The sequence below is a fragment of the Taurulus bubalis genome (genome assembly GCF_910589615.1).
Source record: "Taurulus bubalis genome assembly, chromosome: 4".
In the NCBI taxonomy this organism is placed as follows: Eukaryota; Metazoa; Chordata; class Actinopteri; order Perciformes; family Cottidae; genus Taurulus; species Taurulus bubalis.
In genome coordinates, this window is record NC_136592.1 from 31,268,465 (window position 1) to 31,282,429 (window position 13,965).

Sequence of the window (13,965 nt, forward strand, 5' to 3'; positions counted from 1 at the left end):
AATCTGGAAGTGCGAGATTTGTGTTGTTGAAAGCCATCCTGAGTGACTCATTTAGCGTGAGCGGTGATGACGGCAGCTCAAAGGAATGCAATGTGGAAATTGTGCTTGGTGTCATTTTAAAAGTTTTGGACTGGAGCCAACACAATGCAAAGGCTCTCGGCGCCAACGCCCAAATAATCTTTTACAGTCAACTGCAACATTATTTAGGTTTAGATGTTATCAAATGACTAAATTAGACAAGTTATTGTGAATGTTGAGGTTCCCACAGTTTCCCTGCATCATCTCAAGACTCTTGGCACTATAAAAGGTCACAAAGGGTCATTTTGATCTCAGAAGTTGACGATCTGATCCTTTTGGCCATTCAACATTTTATTTTTTATCCTGCACAACTAGAGATCAATGTGACATGACATGCTCTTGAATGGCTAGCAGGGGTTTCCTCTTCCGGACTGAGAAATGAGGCATCTTTTGTCCACAGTCCAGATCTCACTGACCTCATGTTTCTTTCATCAGGAAACCCCTTTTTTCCTCCAAATGCCCAGCAGGGACTCCTTGGCTTTCAATGTATTTTTGGAAAAACGACTCACTGACAGTGTATTTTTCCAAGAAAGGACCCTAACACCCCTTCCTCCCCTGCAGCTATAAGGCAGAATATAGGGGCTCATTTATTAATATCAAATGAGTATGAAACAGTCAGAGCATCCTGCAGACGATAAATAGGACTGCGGAGATTGGCCGTGACGAAATAGTGGGTCGTTTTTTATTCTGATGCATAACATTGAATGCATCAACCTGTGTTTGTTTGTTTTTTATGCCCTCCGACCTATTTTCTGCTCGTGACAATTCCGCTGGATAGACAGAGAAGCGGCCACGTGGCTGAATACAACACCAGGGGTTTCACCACAGCCCGTGATGTGACTGGCAAACCATTGGCCACAAAGGACACCGGGTGGGAGTGAAGAGGCGCCGTGTTTTTCAACAGGAACTAAACACCGCCCGCCTCTCTCTGCTGCAACAACCACCACCACCTCACTCGCGTGATTCCACAACCCGGGCGTCACGCACACTATCCGGTTAATTTACATACAAAACGCCGCCCAGGGGGACGAACATGATAATCTACCGTCGACTGAGAGCCATCCGCGCGGAGGGGAGGAAAAGGAAACAGCAGGGAAAAAGTTTGAACGGGAGAGGGCTGATCTGAGCCGAGCGGAGTCCGTTTCCACACCGACACGAAGCGGGCGCGCGCCGGGCTCTTTGCCCCACTTTTTGGATTACGATATGGACGCTTTGAAATCCGCCGGAAGGGCAATTATACGGAGCCCCAGCATCGCCAAACAGTCGTGGGCCGCCGGCAGGCACAAAAGTGAGTATCGGGCTGTTGGATGCGTGACGGCGGAGGCGTTAGCCGTTAAGCCGAGGAGGCGAGCTAGCTTCACGAGCGGCTAGCCGGTGTTTACCGAGCGGACTTTACTACTCGGCTGCGGGCGTCAGCGGCAGTAGTCCGGGGGGAGAGCGCTGTCAGTGGGGTACGGGGGAGGGAGGGGAGGGGGTGGAAACACCAATAGTTCAATTCAAGTATTTGAAGTCATCGATATCTTGTTATGATTGAACTTGACACTAAAGCTGACAGCAGCGCCACGCAGCCCGTAAACCGACTCCTCTCCGAGGCTGCGGTTCAGTCTGAAGAGAAACGAGAGCTCCGCTTTCTACGAGGCGAAGAGTCGCTGTTTTTTTTTTCTTTAGTTAATTTTTTTGGGATCCCCTCGGACCAAAAGCAGGCAGTGCCGTGATTATACAACATAAAGTTAGTAATAAACCCTCTGCCACGTCACTCTGCTCACACGGTTGTGACATTTTATAACAGGGGCGCTGAACCACTTCTGTGGACTGTTGAGCGAGGAGGGGGTCAGTGAAGGAAAAGAAGTGGAGAGGGGGTCAGTGAAGGAAAAGAAGTGATGAGGGGGGTCAGTGAAGGGAAAGAAGTGAGGAGGGGGTCAGTGAAGGAAAATAAGTGAGGAGGGGGTCAGTGAGGAGGGGGTCAGTGAAGGAAAAGAAGTGAGGAGGGGGTCAGTGAAGGAAAAGAAGTGAGGAGGGGGTCAGTGAAGGTAAAGAAGTGAGGAGGGGGGTCACTGAAGGAAAATAAGTGAGGAGGGGGGTCACTGAAGGAAAATAAGTGAGGAGGGGGTCACTGAAGGAAAATAAGTGAGGGGGTCAGTGAAGGAAAAGAAGTGAGGAGAGGGTCAGTGAAGAGAGGGTCAGTGAAGGAAAAGAAGTGGAGAGGGGGGGTCACTGGTGGAAAAGAAGTGAGGTCAGTGAAGGGAAAGAAGTGAAGAGAGGGTCAGTGAAGGGAAAGAAGTGAAGAGAAATAAGTGGAGAGAGGGGTCACTGGAGGAAAAGAAGTGAGGTCAGTGAAGGGAAAGAAGTGAAGAGAGGGTCAGTGAAGGAAAAGAGGAGAGGGTCAGTGAAGAGAGGGTCAGTGAAGGAAAAGAAGTGGAGGGGGTCACTGGAGGAAAAGAAGTGAGGTCAGTGAAGGGAAAGAAGTGAAGAGAGGGTCAGTGAAGGGAAAGAAGTGAAGAGAGGGTCAGTGAAGGGAAAGAAGTAAAGAGAGGGTCAGTGAAGGGAAAGAAGTGAAGAGAGGGTCAGTGAAGGGAAAGAAGTGGAGAGAGGGTCAGTGAAGGGAAAGAAGTGGAGAGAGGGGTCACTGGAGGAAAAGAAGTGAGGTCAGTGAAGGGAAAGAAGTAAAGAGAGGGTCAGTGAAGGGAAAGAAGTGAAGAGAAAGAAGTGGAGAGAGGGGTCACTGGAGGAAAAGAAGTGAGGTCAGTGAAGGGAAAGAAGTAAAGAGAGGGTCAGTGAAGGGGAAGAAGTGAAGAGAGGGTCAGTGAAGGGGAAGAAGTGAAGAGAGGGTCAGTGAAGGGAAAGAAGTGAAGAGAGGGTCAGTGAAGGGAAAGAAGTGAAGAGAGGGTCAGTGAAGGGAAAGAAGTGAAGAGAGGGTCAGTGAAGGGAAAGAAGTGAAGAGAGGGGGGTCACTGGAGGAAAAGAAGTGAGGTCACTGGAGGGAAAGAAGTGAGGTCACTGGAGGGAAAGAAGTGAGGTCAGTGGAGGGAAAGAAGTGAGGTCAGTGGAGGGAAAGAAGTGAGGTCAGTGAAGGGAAAGAAGTGAGGTCAGTGAAGGGAAAGAAGTGAGGTCAGTGAAGGGAAAGAAGTGGAGAGGGGGTCAGTGAAGGGAAAGAAGTGAAGTGGGGGGGTCTCTGAAGGGAAAGAAGTAGAGAAGGGGGGGGTCTCTGAAGGGAAAGAAGTGAAGTGGGGGGGTGTCACTGGAGGGAAAGAAGTGAGGTCAGTGAAGGGAAAGAAGTGAGGTCAGTGAAGGGAAAGAAGTGGAGAGGGGGTCAGTGAAGGGAAGAAGTGAAGGGGGGGGGGTCTCTGAAGGGAAAGAAGTGAAGGGGGGGGGTCTCTGAAGGGAAAGAAGTGAAGAGGGGGGGGGGGTCTCTGAAGGGAAAGAAGTGAAGAGGGGGGGGGGGGGGTCTCTGAAGGGAAAGAAGTGAAGGGGGGGGGTGTCACTGGAGGGAAAGAAGTGAGGGTCGTCTTGGCATAGCTGTGCGATCCTAGCAACGCACTGTTGCTAGGCGATATAATTCGTCCCTGGTTGCAGGGACTACATGTTATGGGGTGGGGTGTGGGGGGCGTGGGGGGTTGATTGGAGAGCCGGGCTCGACTAGAGGTGTAATCACACGGGAAACCCACATTAGTTCTCCGTGGCGTTTCCTTGTGGCGCTCGGCTCCAACAACAACCACAATGTGTGCGATCCCCTCTCTGGCTGCCACGCGCCCGCTGAGCTGCCTCCACGCTTTTATGTTTTGATTTACACCCCCTTTTATTTCATAGACAATGGAGCAGCAAGATGTTGCACGTGTGCACAGTGCAATCCATGCTTTGTTTTGCTTTTGGGAGCGATGCACAATCTGCATGGTCACTTCACATCTGAGGTCAGTGAGGACTAACGACCAATCAATCCCTGCTGCAGGAAGACGGACTGACGCCATGACGCCAGTCAATCTGTGGCAATAGTCGCATCCTCTCCGCTGACAGGCAGACAGGAGGCCGTGTGACTGTCAACCAATGTGATATATATCGCTTCTTTTCTTCACCCGCAATGCTTATTCATTTGAGCTTCCTGTTTCGTCTGTGAACAAGTAACTGTTCATCTTCCTCTTTTCTCCCTTCTTCTTCTTCTTCTCTATAATTGCAGGCGTAGCCGTGTTTCTCTTGGCACCAGTGAACTGCAGTCATGATTTTAAGAAGGCCACTTGTTTCATCTCGTGGCGTCAGAAAGCTTCTGCTTTAATTGGTGCATCCTGTTTTCTGCACCAGACCAGATACCGTGTGAATTGTACAAACAATGTCGTGTGAATTGGACTAATTCCCTTTTTTTTTTTTTTGTGTGATTTCTGGTTTGGGTCGCATTTGCAGATTTCAGACGGGTGCATAATTTGGGACAAAATGTCTCCAGTGATGTCTATATGTTAAAGTAAGCTTACATTAGCACCTTGTTTCTGTTGCTTTTTCCTGTGCCCGAGTCTGCACGGGCAAGAATGTGTCATTTCCTGCTTGGGTTTTAAAAAGCTCAGTTGTTTTTTGGCAGTCTGCTGAGCTGACAAAGTTATCCTGTGTGCTGCCCTCCCATTACGTCTGAATAGTTCCTGTTTAAAGCGGGGTGGTATGCAACAGCAACCATATTTTTAGGTCATGAAGGCCTGTTTTTTTTCCCCTTCCCTCTGCCTGAAAAGTGTGGGAGGCAGAAAATCCCTGTCTGCATTGAAGTGAGCCAGTTCCCTCCCACGTCTCCGGTCAAGGAGCCGTCTACTGTGGGGTTGTCAATACTGAAGCAGCGACACACGAGGACGTCAGTCCACCCATGGCAGAGGGCTGATGATGGGGGAATGATCTTAAACCGCTGCAACGGCATCTTTATAACACCTAGATGTGCCGTTGACACAGCTACTGGAGACGGCATTTAACATTTGATCAGACGGCGTTACTGCAGTGAAATTATACATCTGTAGCTGTAATTTAAAAGGCGTAATTGTTAGTGACAAAATCAGTCGGCCTTTAAGTAGCTCTTTACCCTGAGTAGCCTCCCTTTTTATTCATTATTTGTATATAGAATAAGACTGTGGTCTGTCCCCTGCATAAAGTCACCCAAAAGAGGGCTGCGAGGCTGTAATGGAGATTGCTTCCAGCGGGACTCCTTTATGGAGTTGTAAAGCCCTCACTGATTTACAGCCCTGTTTTAGATCTTCTGTATATGTAAGGCTCTGTGTGCGGCGTCAGTGTGCTGCACAATCATGCTCTGTCACCGTTTCTGCTCCCGGGCAATTTATAATCAAAAAAAAAAGTCCTGCAGGGGAAAATGGATGTTTGCCTTTCTCTTGCTTCGGCTGACGCAGCAGTAAAAATAGGATTGTTTAAACATCGGGATTGTTATCGTCACACCAGTAACTGGCACAGGCCAAGTTGAGCGGTAAACTGCAGTATGATTAATTGGTGAGGCAATCTATTTTCACCTCTTCTTCACTGTGCTCTATTGCATTCAGTTGCCTGTGATTATAGAAATGTACATCAATTCCCGTGTGTTATTATTTCAGAGACTCTCCCTCTTTCAGTGTAAATTGCTCCAAAAGACTAATTAGAATTAAAAATACACTAAGGGGGAGAAAAACAACAACAACTTCCCACTAAGATGGATTTTATTTTCTTATTCAAGCCCATCTTTTTGCCCCACTTTTTCACAGTGGGGAGTGGGGCTACTTTGAAAGATTATGGCCTTCTGTGAAGCCAGAAGGGAAGTCTGGGCAGGATGCACAGTGGCTAACCAGTTCACCTTCCTGGTGAGAAATAATTCATGTAATCCTTCAGCCATATGCGTCGACATATGGTCAGTGTGCTACAGTTCACAGTTCCTCGGACAGCGTCGTCAGAAGGAGGAGATGTCGGTGCCATCTGAGACTTTTACAGCAATAAGGGGAAAGCTCAGGAATCCCAACTGAGTATTTTCAGACCACTATTCACTGTCCCCGGCAATCACAAATCCTTTAGTTTGGAATCTGTTGCGCAAGGAGAGTTAATAACACTATATTGTACTGCGGGCATGTTAAGACCACATGGCTCTGCAGCTACTGAAGCGTGAGCAAGACGCTGTTGGGCACTGTGAACACCCCCCCCCCCCCCCCCCCCCCCCACACTGGTGAGCATGTAATTCAGGTAAAACGTGCTTTTTCTTTCTCGCACCAAAACCTCCAGACATCCCTGTTGTTGCCCTTCAAAGGTTGTGAAACCTCATGAAACCTCACACGACACACCCTGAACTCAGCTCGGAGACTCAATCCTGAGGAATGCAGGGGAGTTTAAAAAAAAGAAGAAGATTCCATTACCGCTCATTAACCGTCTTCCTCCCCTCCACCTGTACGTCTGCCATTGCTCCCCAAAATGACCTGTTGAAGCGTGTCTCTGCGAATAGGTACATGAAAACCAAAATATTGGAGCATGGACGCCAAGCGGAGCATTGCGGAGACACATCTCCAAAATCTCAAGGGGCCTCAGTGTGGAACTGGCTCAACAAGAAGTAGACTCCTCAGGGCTGTTATGTGACTAAACAGTGAATGGCTCATTTATTTGTCATTTCATGCTGGTATTCATTGTACTGGTTTGGTGTAGCGGCCCTCGTGGGTCCTTTCCATTTTGGACCCTGGAGCCCGCTTTGAAATGCAAAAATTTGAGGAGGGGTTTGAGCTGAGCTTATTTGCTAGTAGAATGTCAGACGCTAGCTCTTCCTGGTTAGCGGGGCTGTGCACAGGGCGCTTTTTAGGATCCGTTTCATAACCCGGCCTCCTGTCGAGAGTACATTCTGGCCTCAGCTGTAATCCCCGACTGGCAGGACCACTCGTTTCACCCCCCCATCCTGCCTCTCATCACTTTCCTTCTATGAGTGGATTTAGCCAATACTGACCCACCTGGAATGTGTTTGGGATGGCCATCAAAATACACGTCATAGGGAGTCCTGCAACCACCTCGATGTTTAGGATTATTATTATGATTAGATGATGAAATGCGAGGGAAAGCGGTCGCAGGCTGCTGGACGTAAAGGGTTCCCCACGGACTGTTCATCTTGCTTACTTTATCGATTGCTCCTTCAGTGAACCGGCCTGTAGTTTATGTCTTTTGTGGTTGTTAGTATAGATTGCTTTTTGTGTATCTTGCGCAGAGAGGCTTTGACCTGGTTTTTCTGATGCTATGTAAAAACGTTTCCTGTGTCCCCTTCCACAGAAGCTGACATTAATTAAGAAGAACAATAGAGCTGTATCGTTTCTTTGCACCATTCAGGGACAAACGGCGGAGATCTCCCCATGCGTATTCCCACACTCTGTCTTTCTCCTCCTAACAATGCTCCGTCTCTGCCTTTTCCCGAAACGGTGACGGCGGTGCTCATCGCTGACCGCTACCGCCCGAACTGAACACAGAAAAATCGTCCGCAATAGAAATGGAGGAGCTCACTTTTTAGCGGCACAGTTAGAGGTTGTCCAAGACTCTCTCTCCCTCTTAACAAGCTTTGTACTGTGTATCCCTGCAGGCATCCTTCCTCATCTGAGTCTGCAGTTTCTAAATTAGCCAAAGTGTCCTGATTGAACCCTGGTACAAGTCTTTTTTGATTTTTTTTGTTGCACGCGTCTTGTCGCTGTGAGATAAGAGGATGGTCATCTCACCCCAGGTCCAGGTCAGCTGAGGCCTTTAATGAGCACATTTTGCTTTGGTGACTGGTTGCAGTTGAGTTACTCCATATTGGGAACTAGGGATCTATAGAGATGTGTCTAAAAGCACACACAACAACCCTTTGGTGACATGTTCATTATGAGGAATATAATAGTTCATTTTGTGTTTGTTCCAAAATACACTGTTCTGCTTCTTGAAGTGCTAGCTCACCAAATGTGTATCAATTCCACACACACACACACACACACACACACACACACACACACACACACACACACACACACACACACACACACACACACAGAGAGCTGCTCTGGAGAACAGATACTGTTTCCTCTGTCCTTAGTTAAACACTGATCCTCCGAGAGGATCACATGAGGGTCAGCTGGAGTACACACCTTTTCCCAACATCCCACCGTGACGCACATCTTGAACCGAAGCAAGAAATGAGGCCCCGTTGTTCTCCAGGGTCTCGGTGCTTGTGTGTCTTTGTTTTATAGAACAGAGAAGGAGCCGCCGATGCGTTCGTTAAACTTGTTCAGGAGGAAGTTGGGCAGGTGGGCAGGTGAGCAAGTGGGCGTGTCCAGCCAGACGCAGTCGCTCACAGTTTGGGGTCCGTCGGGCTCGGACGCATCCGCTGGGGATTCGCTCCCCTCGCTCATCCACTGGCACCGATGCTGCACCACGGGGAGAGCTTTCAAACCTCGACAAAGGGGAAATTGTTGATGCGGCGGGCTCAACCCGCGGAGCCGTGGAGCGTCGGTGGGGCTTTGACTGTTGACCTGATGGCCTTTTATTTGTGTCCGTTTGTTCAACCAGGCTGGGCCTAGTTCCCCCTCCCCTTCCCCTAGAACCCATGACTCATGCCGCTGTGCTCGCAGCTTCTCGCTGACATCATCTGGTGTCACTTGGTACCACTGCCAGAACATCCCCGCCTCCTGTGTGACGCGGCGGTTAATCACTGCGTGGGTCTTTGGGTCGCACCAAACTCCCATCACCTGCTCCGACTTGTCCCCCCGTCAAATTGGTTTTCGGTTGAGAAGCGACTCCTTTTGTGTTTTTTTTTAATCTCTGTCTCAATACTGGGCTTTTATTTAGGGGAAGCGTTCATTAATTCACTTTCAAGAGCAACATGAACATCAGCAAGAAGGAAGCCAGATCACGCTGACTAATCCACCGAGTTGTCAGGAGTGCGCTGTGGTGATTTGTGTTTTTCATGCCGGTAGCGACCACATGCACGCCTCCCTCTCTGCCAGCCCCACAGTGCATTATTTAGCCTGCACCCCACGGCACAGACGAGCACTCCCACTGTTTCCACGGTGACCGAACTGTTTCATCTCTCCCTAATTGTCCGTTACATGAATTTCCAGGTGGGGGTTTTGACTCGCTGCCAACAACCGCATATCACTGGTATTTGACTTTATTTCATGATCCCCTCGCGTGTTTTGTTTTTCTTTCTTTTATCCGCTCTTTCCTCATTTGTGAGCGTCTTCCTCCCCCCTCCCCTCCCCCCTCCGGATGCCCGTCTGTCGTCTTCCTTTCTGAAAGTGGAGGCGAGGCCGGGAAGAGCAGAGCCTCTCTCCTCATTACTGTCACTGTTGCTGGGTGTTGACGGGGAGAGCGATGGTGATCCTCTCCGACCCGCCCGTGTCCAAATCGCCTCGTCTCCTTTTTGTGTTGGCTTTGACCGAAATACCCACCACCGCTTCCTCGGGCTCATCCCTCAAATCTCTTGACTATAACTCCCGAGCCCTCTGTGGCGTCTTGCCTCACCAGATCTCTTGTTGCAATCAAAAGGGGCGCAGCTGCCTCTGTAGTTTTTTTTCGCTTCATTAAAACTTGTTGACGAGTCCCATCTTCGGCATAGACTCAAATGATTGGCTAAAGAAGAGGCCGAGACCTTTTTTTTTGGCTTGTGTAGCCAACAGAGGGGTCGGATGAAGGCGGCCTGGTGTGACACTTGGAGGTCTCTCTGGGTTTCTGATCACAGCGCTGGTAACCTGCCTGGCTTGTGGCGTCTGTTGGTCGCCGGCGGTAACCGTTTAATGCTGCCGTCCTTTTCCACAGTGGCAAAACGGATTACCACAGATACCACTGATTTTTAGGATCTTGAAATGAGCTAAACCCTTTGTGTCTTTAATACGGTCTAAAATGCCATCAGACACATTATTTGCAAAGAAACCTTTTTGGCTTTAATGACCTCTCTCTTATTGCAACAAGGGATCTAGAATCAGGAATTTTTCGAGGCGGAAGGTGCATACATGAGACGTTAGACGAGACGGACAACAATCAACGACGACGATGACAACAACAGTGCAGTGATATTAAAATCAAGTATAAGATAAAGTGCTCAGACAAACGGATAACGTTAATGTAAACGTACGTTACAGTTAAAGTGACGTGTGTGTTTAGATATGAAGTGTGCAGGGGAGTGACCGGTAAGAAGAAAGAAAAAATAGTCCGAAAGTCTGCTTTGTTGACCTGTACATGGACATCCTAAAGGTCTGAGGACTCGTACGGTTCAGGTGTAGAGCGAGGGAGTAGCTGCCGATGGGTTTTGAGGATGACACGCTGCCCAGTGTGGATAAATAAAACTAGCTGGCCAAAAGACAAACGTTTCATCAACGCAAAGGAAGGAGAAAAATACGTTTTGAGACTGACTGGCCCGAGATGTAGTGTCTTATGTTTCGAGTGGTTAACATGAAACACAACAACTCCCAGCGTCTTGCTTTGAAGGTAAGTCAGCCTTCAAAGCAAATCCTTGATGAGGCTCGATAAGCCTTCAGGGTGAATATTATACACGTTCATGAATATTGATATCCTGGAGCTTACCTGAACGACTTGGACATGAACACTAAAGCCAGAGACGATTGTTTCAGCTCTGTGTGAGAGGCTCTTATGTAAGCAACTCTTTAATCTCATCAGGGGAAAACTAGTGGAAATAATGTCATCTGGGACTTAATCCAAGGTTGACAGATGCTGGGAGTGGTGAATTCTTATTATTTTCTTTTTCAATCCCCCCCATCACTTGCAGGTCAAGCAGCAGATATTTGTTTTGTTCTCCTTCCATTACATCTTCACATCGTCTCTGTGTAGCGCGGTTGATATCTATGCAGTAGGTTTGTGCGTTCAGAGATGGCGTGCAAGAGTTTTGTTTTTTTTCTCCCAGGGTGTGGACCTGGAAAGACCCGCAAGAGCGCACACCCGAATGAACCCCAATGAACCCCACCCTTTCAACCACGTCGCACTTTGAAGATAATCGGCTAAACAAACCCCCTCGCTACGTCTTGCACCCTCTGGAGCAGTTACCGCCTCACCACCTGCCCCCCAAATCCCAATCACATCCGCTTTACATCGGCGCTCCCTCGCCTCTCGCTCTGTCTCTGTTTCACAGGCGGCGTCCCCCTGGCGAGCAGCGCTCTCTGACCAGCCACGGCTCCAGCGTAGCCCAGAAGCCCTTTTGAAGTTTTGCTCTAATCAGCGCCGCAGCTGCAGAGGGGGGGGGGAGGTGGGCTTGGTTGGTTGTGTGAATGCAAATGTGACCAATATGAAACTGGATTATTATTCCTTACAAAGCAGCACTCTGGGTACATGCACCGGTCTAAAAATAGCTCTGGTTCACGAGTTGCTCATTTGAACTGTCCGTTTTTTTTTTTTTAAAGGAAGCCGTTGTTCTATTGCTAACTAACATTACACGTGTTTCTCTCGGCATAATAGTCGTCTCCTCGTGTATTTCAGGCAGTCCGGTCTTACAGTAGCTTCCAAAGGGACTCTGCAGCCGCTGGTCATCCCCCAGAGACCCGTCTCCTGCGAGCATTAGTATGGGAAGCGGAAGTCCAGAGGCTTGCTTCTGATGTCTCCGCTGGACCAGCACGAGCACGCATCCGCGTCCGACTGTTTATTTGAACGGCATCTCCCCTGAGCCTTCTGGCGCCTTTTTCAAAGCACAATCTTACACGTCGTTGAGACTCGGCGAAGCGGACCTGTCGGCCGGTGCTGCGTTTTGAAAGCTAGCACTACAGGTGAGAGAACGCTGACTGAGGTTGAGCCGGCGTTATCCCCTCCATCATATTTGCAAAAAGCCCTAAGTGGCTACGCCCCGTAATGGGCACTCGTAGACCGCTCGGTAACCGGATTTAGGTCGTGGACGGGAGCTAATGATTCCTCGCCGCAGGTTGCATTGCTGCGATGGTGCTACTTACCCGGGCGCTAATGTAACCACGGGATCAGCAGAAGACGCCGGGATGGTGTGTTCCCCACACTTAGGAGCTCGAAGGCCAGAGTGGGTGTTCCCTTCAGACTTACCCTTAAGTACGGGTTTGGTTGGAGCTGCATTTGGACCATTATAAGCCCTTCTCCAGAACCACTCGCTGAGGATGAGGAACATTGTGGGTTAACCTCTGCCACGGTTTCCAAGTGGTTCCCTAAAGAGAGGCAATTCATTTGTACTTAGTGAACACCATCACTTCCATATTGTTAAGGCCCTAAACAATATGGATGTGATGGTGTTCACAAAGTACAAATTCATTCAATAAACGTAAAAAAAAAAAAACGCTGCTCATCAATAATATATATATATTTTTTTAAAGCTGTAGAACGTTTCAGTCAATGCATTTTCAGTATCCATTAATCTGCCGAACCCATTTTAATCTACGACCCAAATCACAGTTGTGCAGGATTCTATTTCGATCACCCTAAAAAACCACTGGGTGACATGAGGCCCACCCAAGAGGGGAAGGGTGCTGATGAAGTCTACTGTTTTCTGATGGACAAATGGCTCTCTCTCTTCTTCTCCTTCATTTTGTGTGGTGGTTGAAACATCTGTAGTTGTTTTAGGTTGACTTTAAAATAAGCATCCCTTCAGCTATTCATGGTAAAACTGCTTTAAAAAAAATCTTTTAAAAAACCTCCACCACGCAAACCTAAATTACAGTAAGGTACCAGCGATGACTCCTCCCTGCTTCACAATAAACCCCTTGAGTACTTTCATTGTGAAGCCGCTGCAGAAAGAGTTTTTTTATATCGTTGCAACTCCTGTCGCCAAGTCGAAACAAAGATGGCCCCCATAAATAACGCTTCAAGACCCGCCCTGTTCTCTGAGCTGTCTATCTGAGGTCAATGTCTAACCTCAAGCAATTACCTCTGCCTCAACCAGTTTAGAGTATTTCCACACACAAAAAGCAGTGGGATTCATAATGACGTGGAAATAATAACAGACCAGGGTTATAGTTTAACTTGTTTTGGGGGGCTGGTGGATGATTCTAATTTCTAACCTTGACATAAACCCCTGCTCACTTTTTACATCATGAACCAATCAAAACAAATAATCTATAAAGGCTTCTCAGTTATGTGTAAACATTCCATCGGAGCGCATGCTATTGCCCGCCCGCCCAAGGAGGAACAGCAGAAAGCCTGCGCTGGTTGCACACGCAGTGTGTGTCTAATGCAGCTGAGACGGCGCCGGGCTGCACAGGGGGTCTCTCCGCCCGCCGGGGTGGGGGGGGGGTCGCTTGATGAGCGGGAGCCTCACCGATGCATTTCTCTCGTCCCGCAGAGCTTCCAGAGAACTGGACGGACACGAGGGAGACCCTCCTGGAGGGCATGGTGTTCCAGCTCAAGTACCTGGGGGTCACGATGGTGGAGCAGCCCAAGGGAGAGGAGCTGTCTGCGACCGCCGTCAAGAGGATAGTGGCCACGGTGAGAGACGACACACACACACACACACACACCTATTTATGACCTCGGTGAAAAGTGACTGGTTGGCTGCCTTCCCCCTGAGGTCCAGGATGCAATTAGTTTAGACACTGTTGCTCCCTATATGGCTCAGCCAGCTTTATCATGGCAGAAAGGGCTTAATGTTATTGGATCTGGCAGCTCAGTGGATAATGAAGTTAGCGGCGGCGGAACGGTGGGACTCGAGACGCGGCGACGTATGGGGAGGAAGGCAGAGGCTCCGATTGGGCCTGATGGGTGTTAGGCTGCTGATGGGACCTTTCATTACGTAGGAGGTGCACTTGGTGTGAGGTCATATTTCTGTCAAGGCGTAGTCGTGAAAGATGTAATTTACTCTGGATTGGATGTGTCTTTCTCACTCAAACACAAACTTGATTTTTAAATGTGTGTGTGTGTGTTTTGACATTGTGTGTGTTACTTAGCGTATTGCATATATACAGTCAAGCCAGCTGCAATTCATGCCTC

The 13,965-nt window shown here is 48.7% G+C and overlaps 1 protein-coding gene across 2 annotated transcripts in view; it reads left to right on the top strand.

Moving 5' to 3' along the window:
• The first annotated feature begins 1,149 nt into the window (after positions 1–1,149).
• The window catches only part of ldlrap1b (low density lipoprotein receptor adaptor protein 1b), a 27,283-nt gene continuing 14,467 nt past the window's right edge, over positions 1,150–13,965 (top strand). For both annotated transcript variants that reach the window (XM_079217422.1, XM_079217423.1), the window contains exons 1-2: positions 1,150–1,366; positions 13,322–13,464. In XM_079217422.1, coding sequence (XP_079073548.1) covers positions 1,282–1,366; positions 13,322–13,464 — 228 coding nt within the window. In that variant the 5' untranslated portion in view covers positions 1,150–1,281. The remainder of the gene's footprint in view (positions 1,367–13,321; positions 13,465–13,965) is intronic.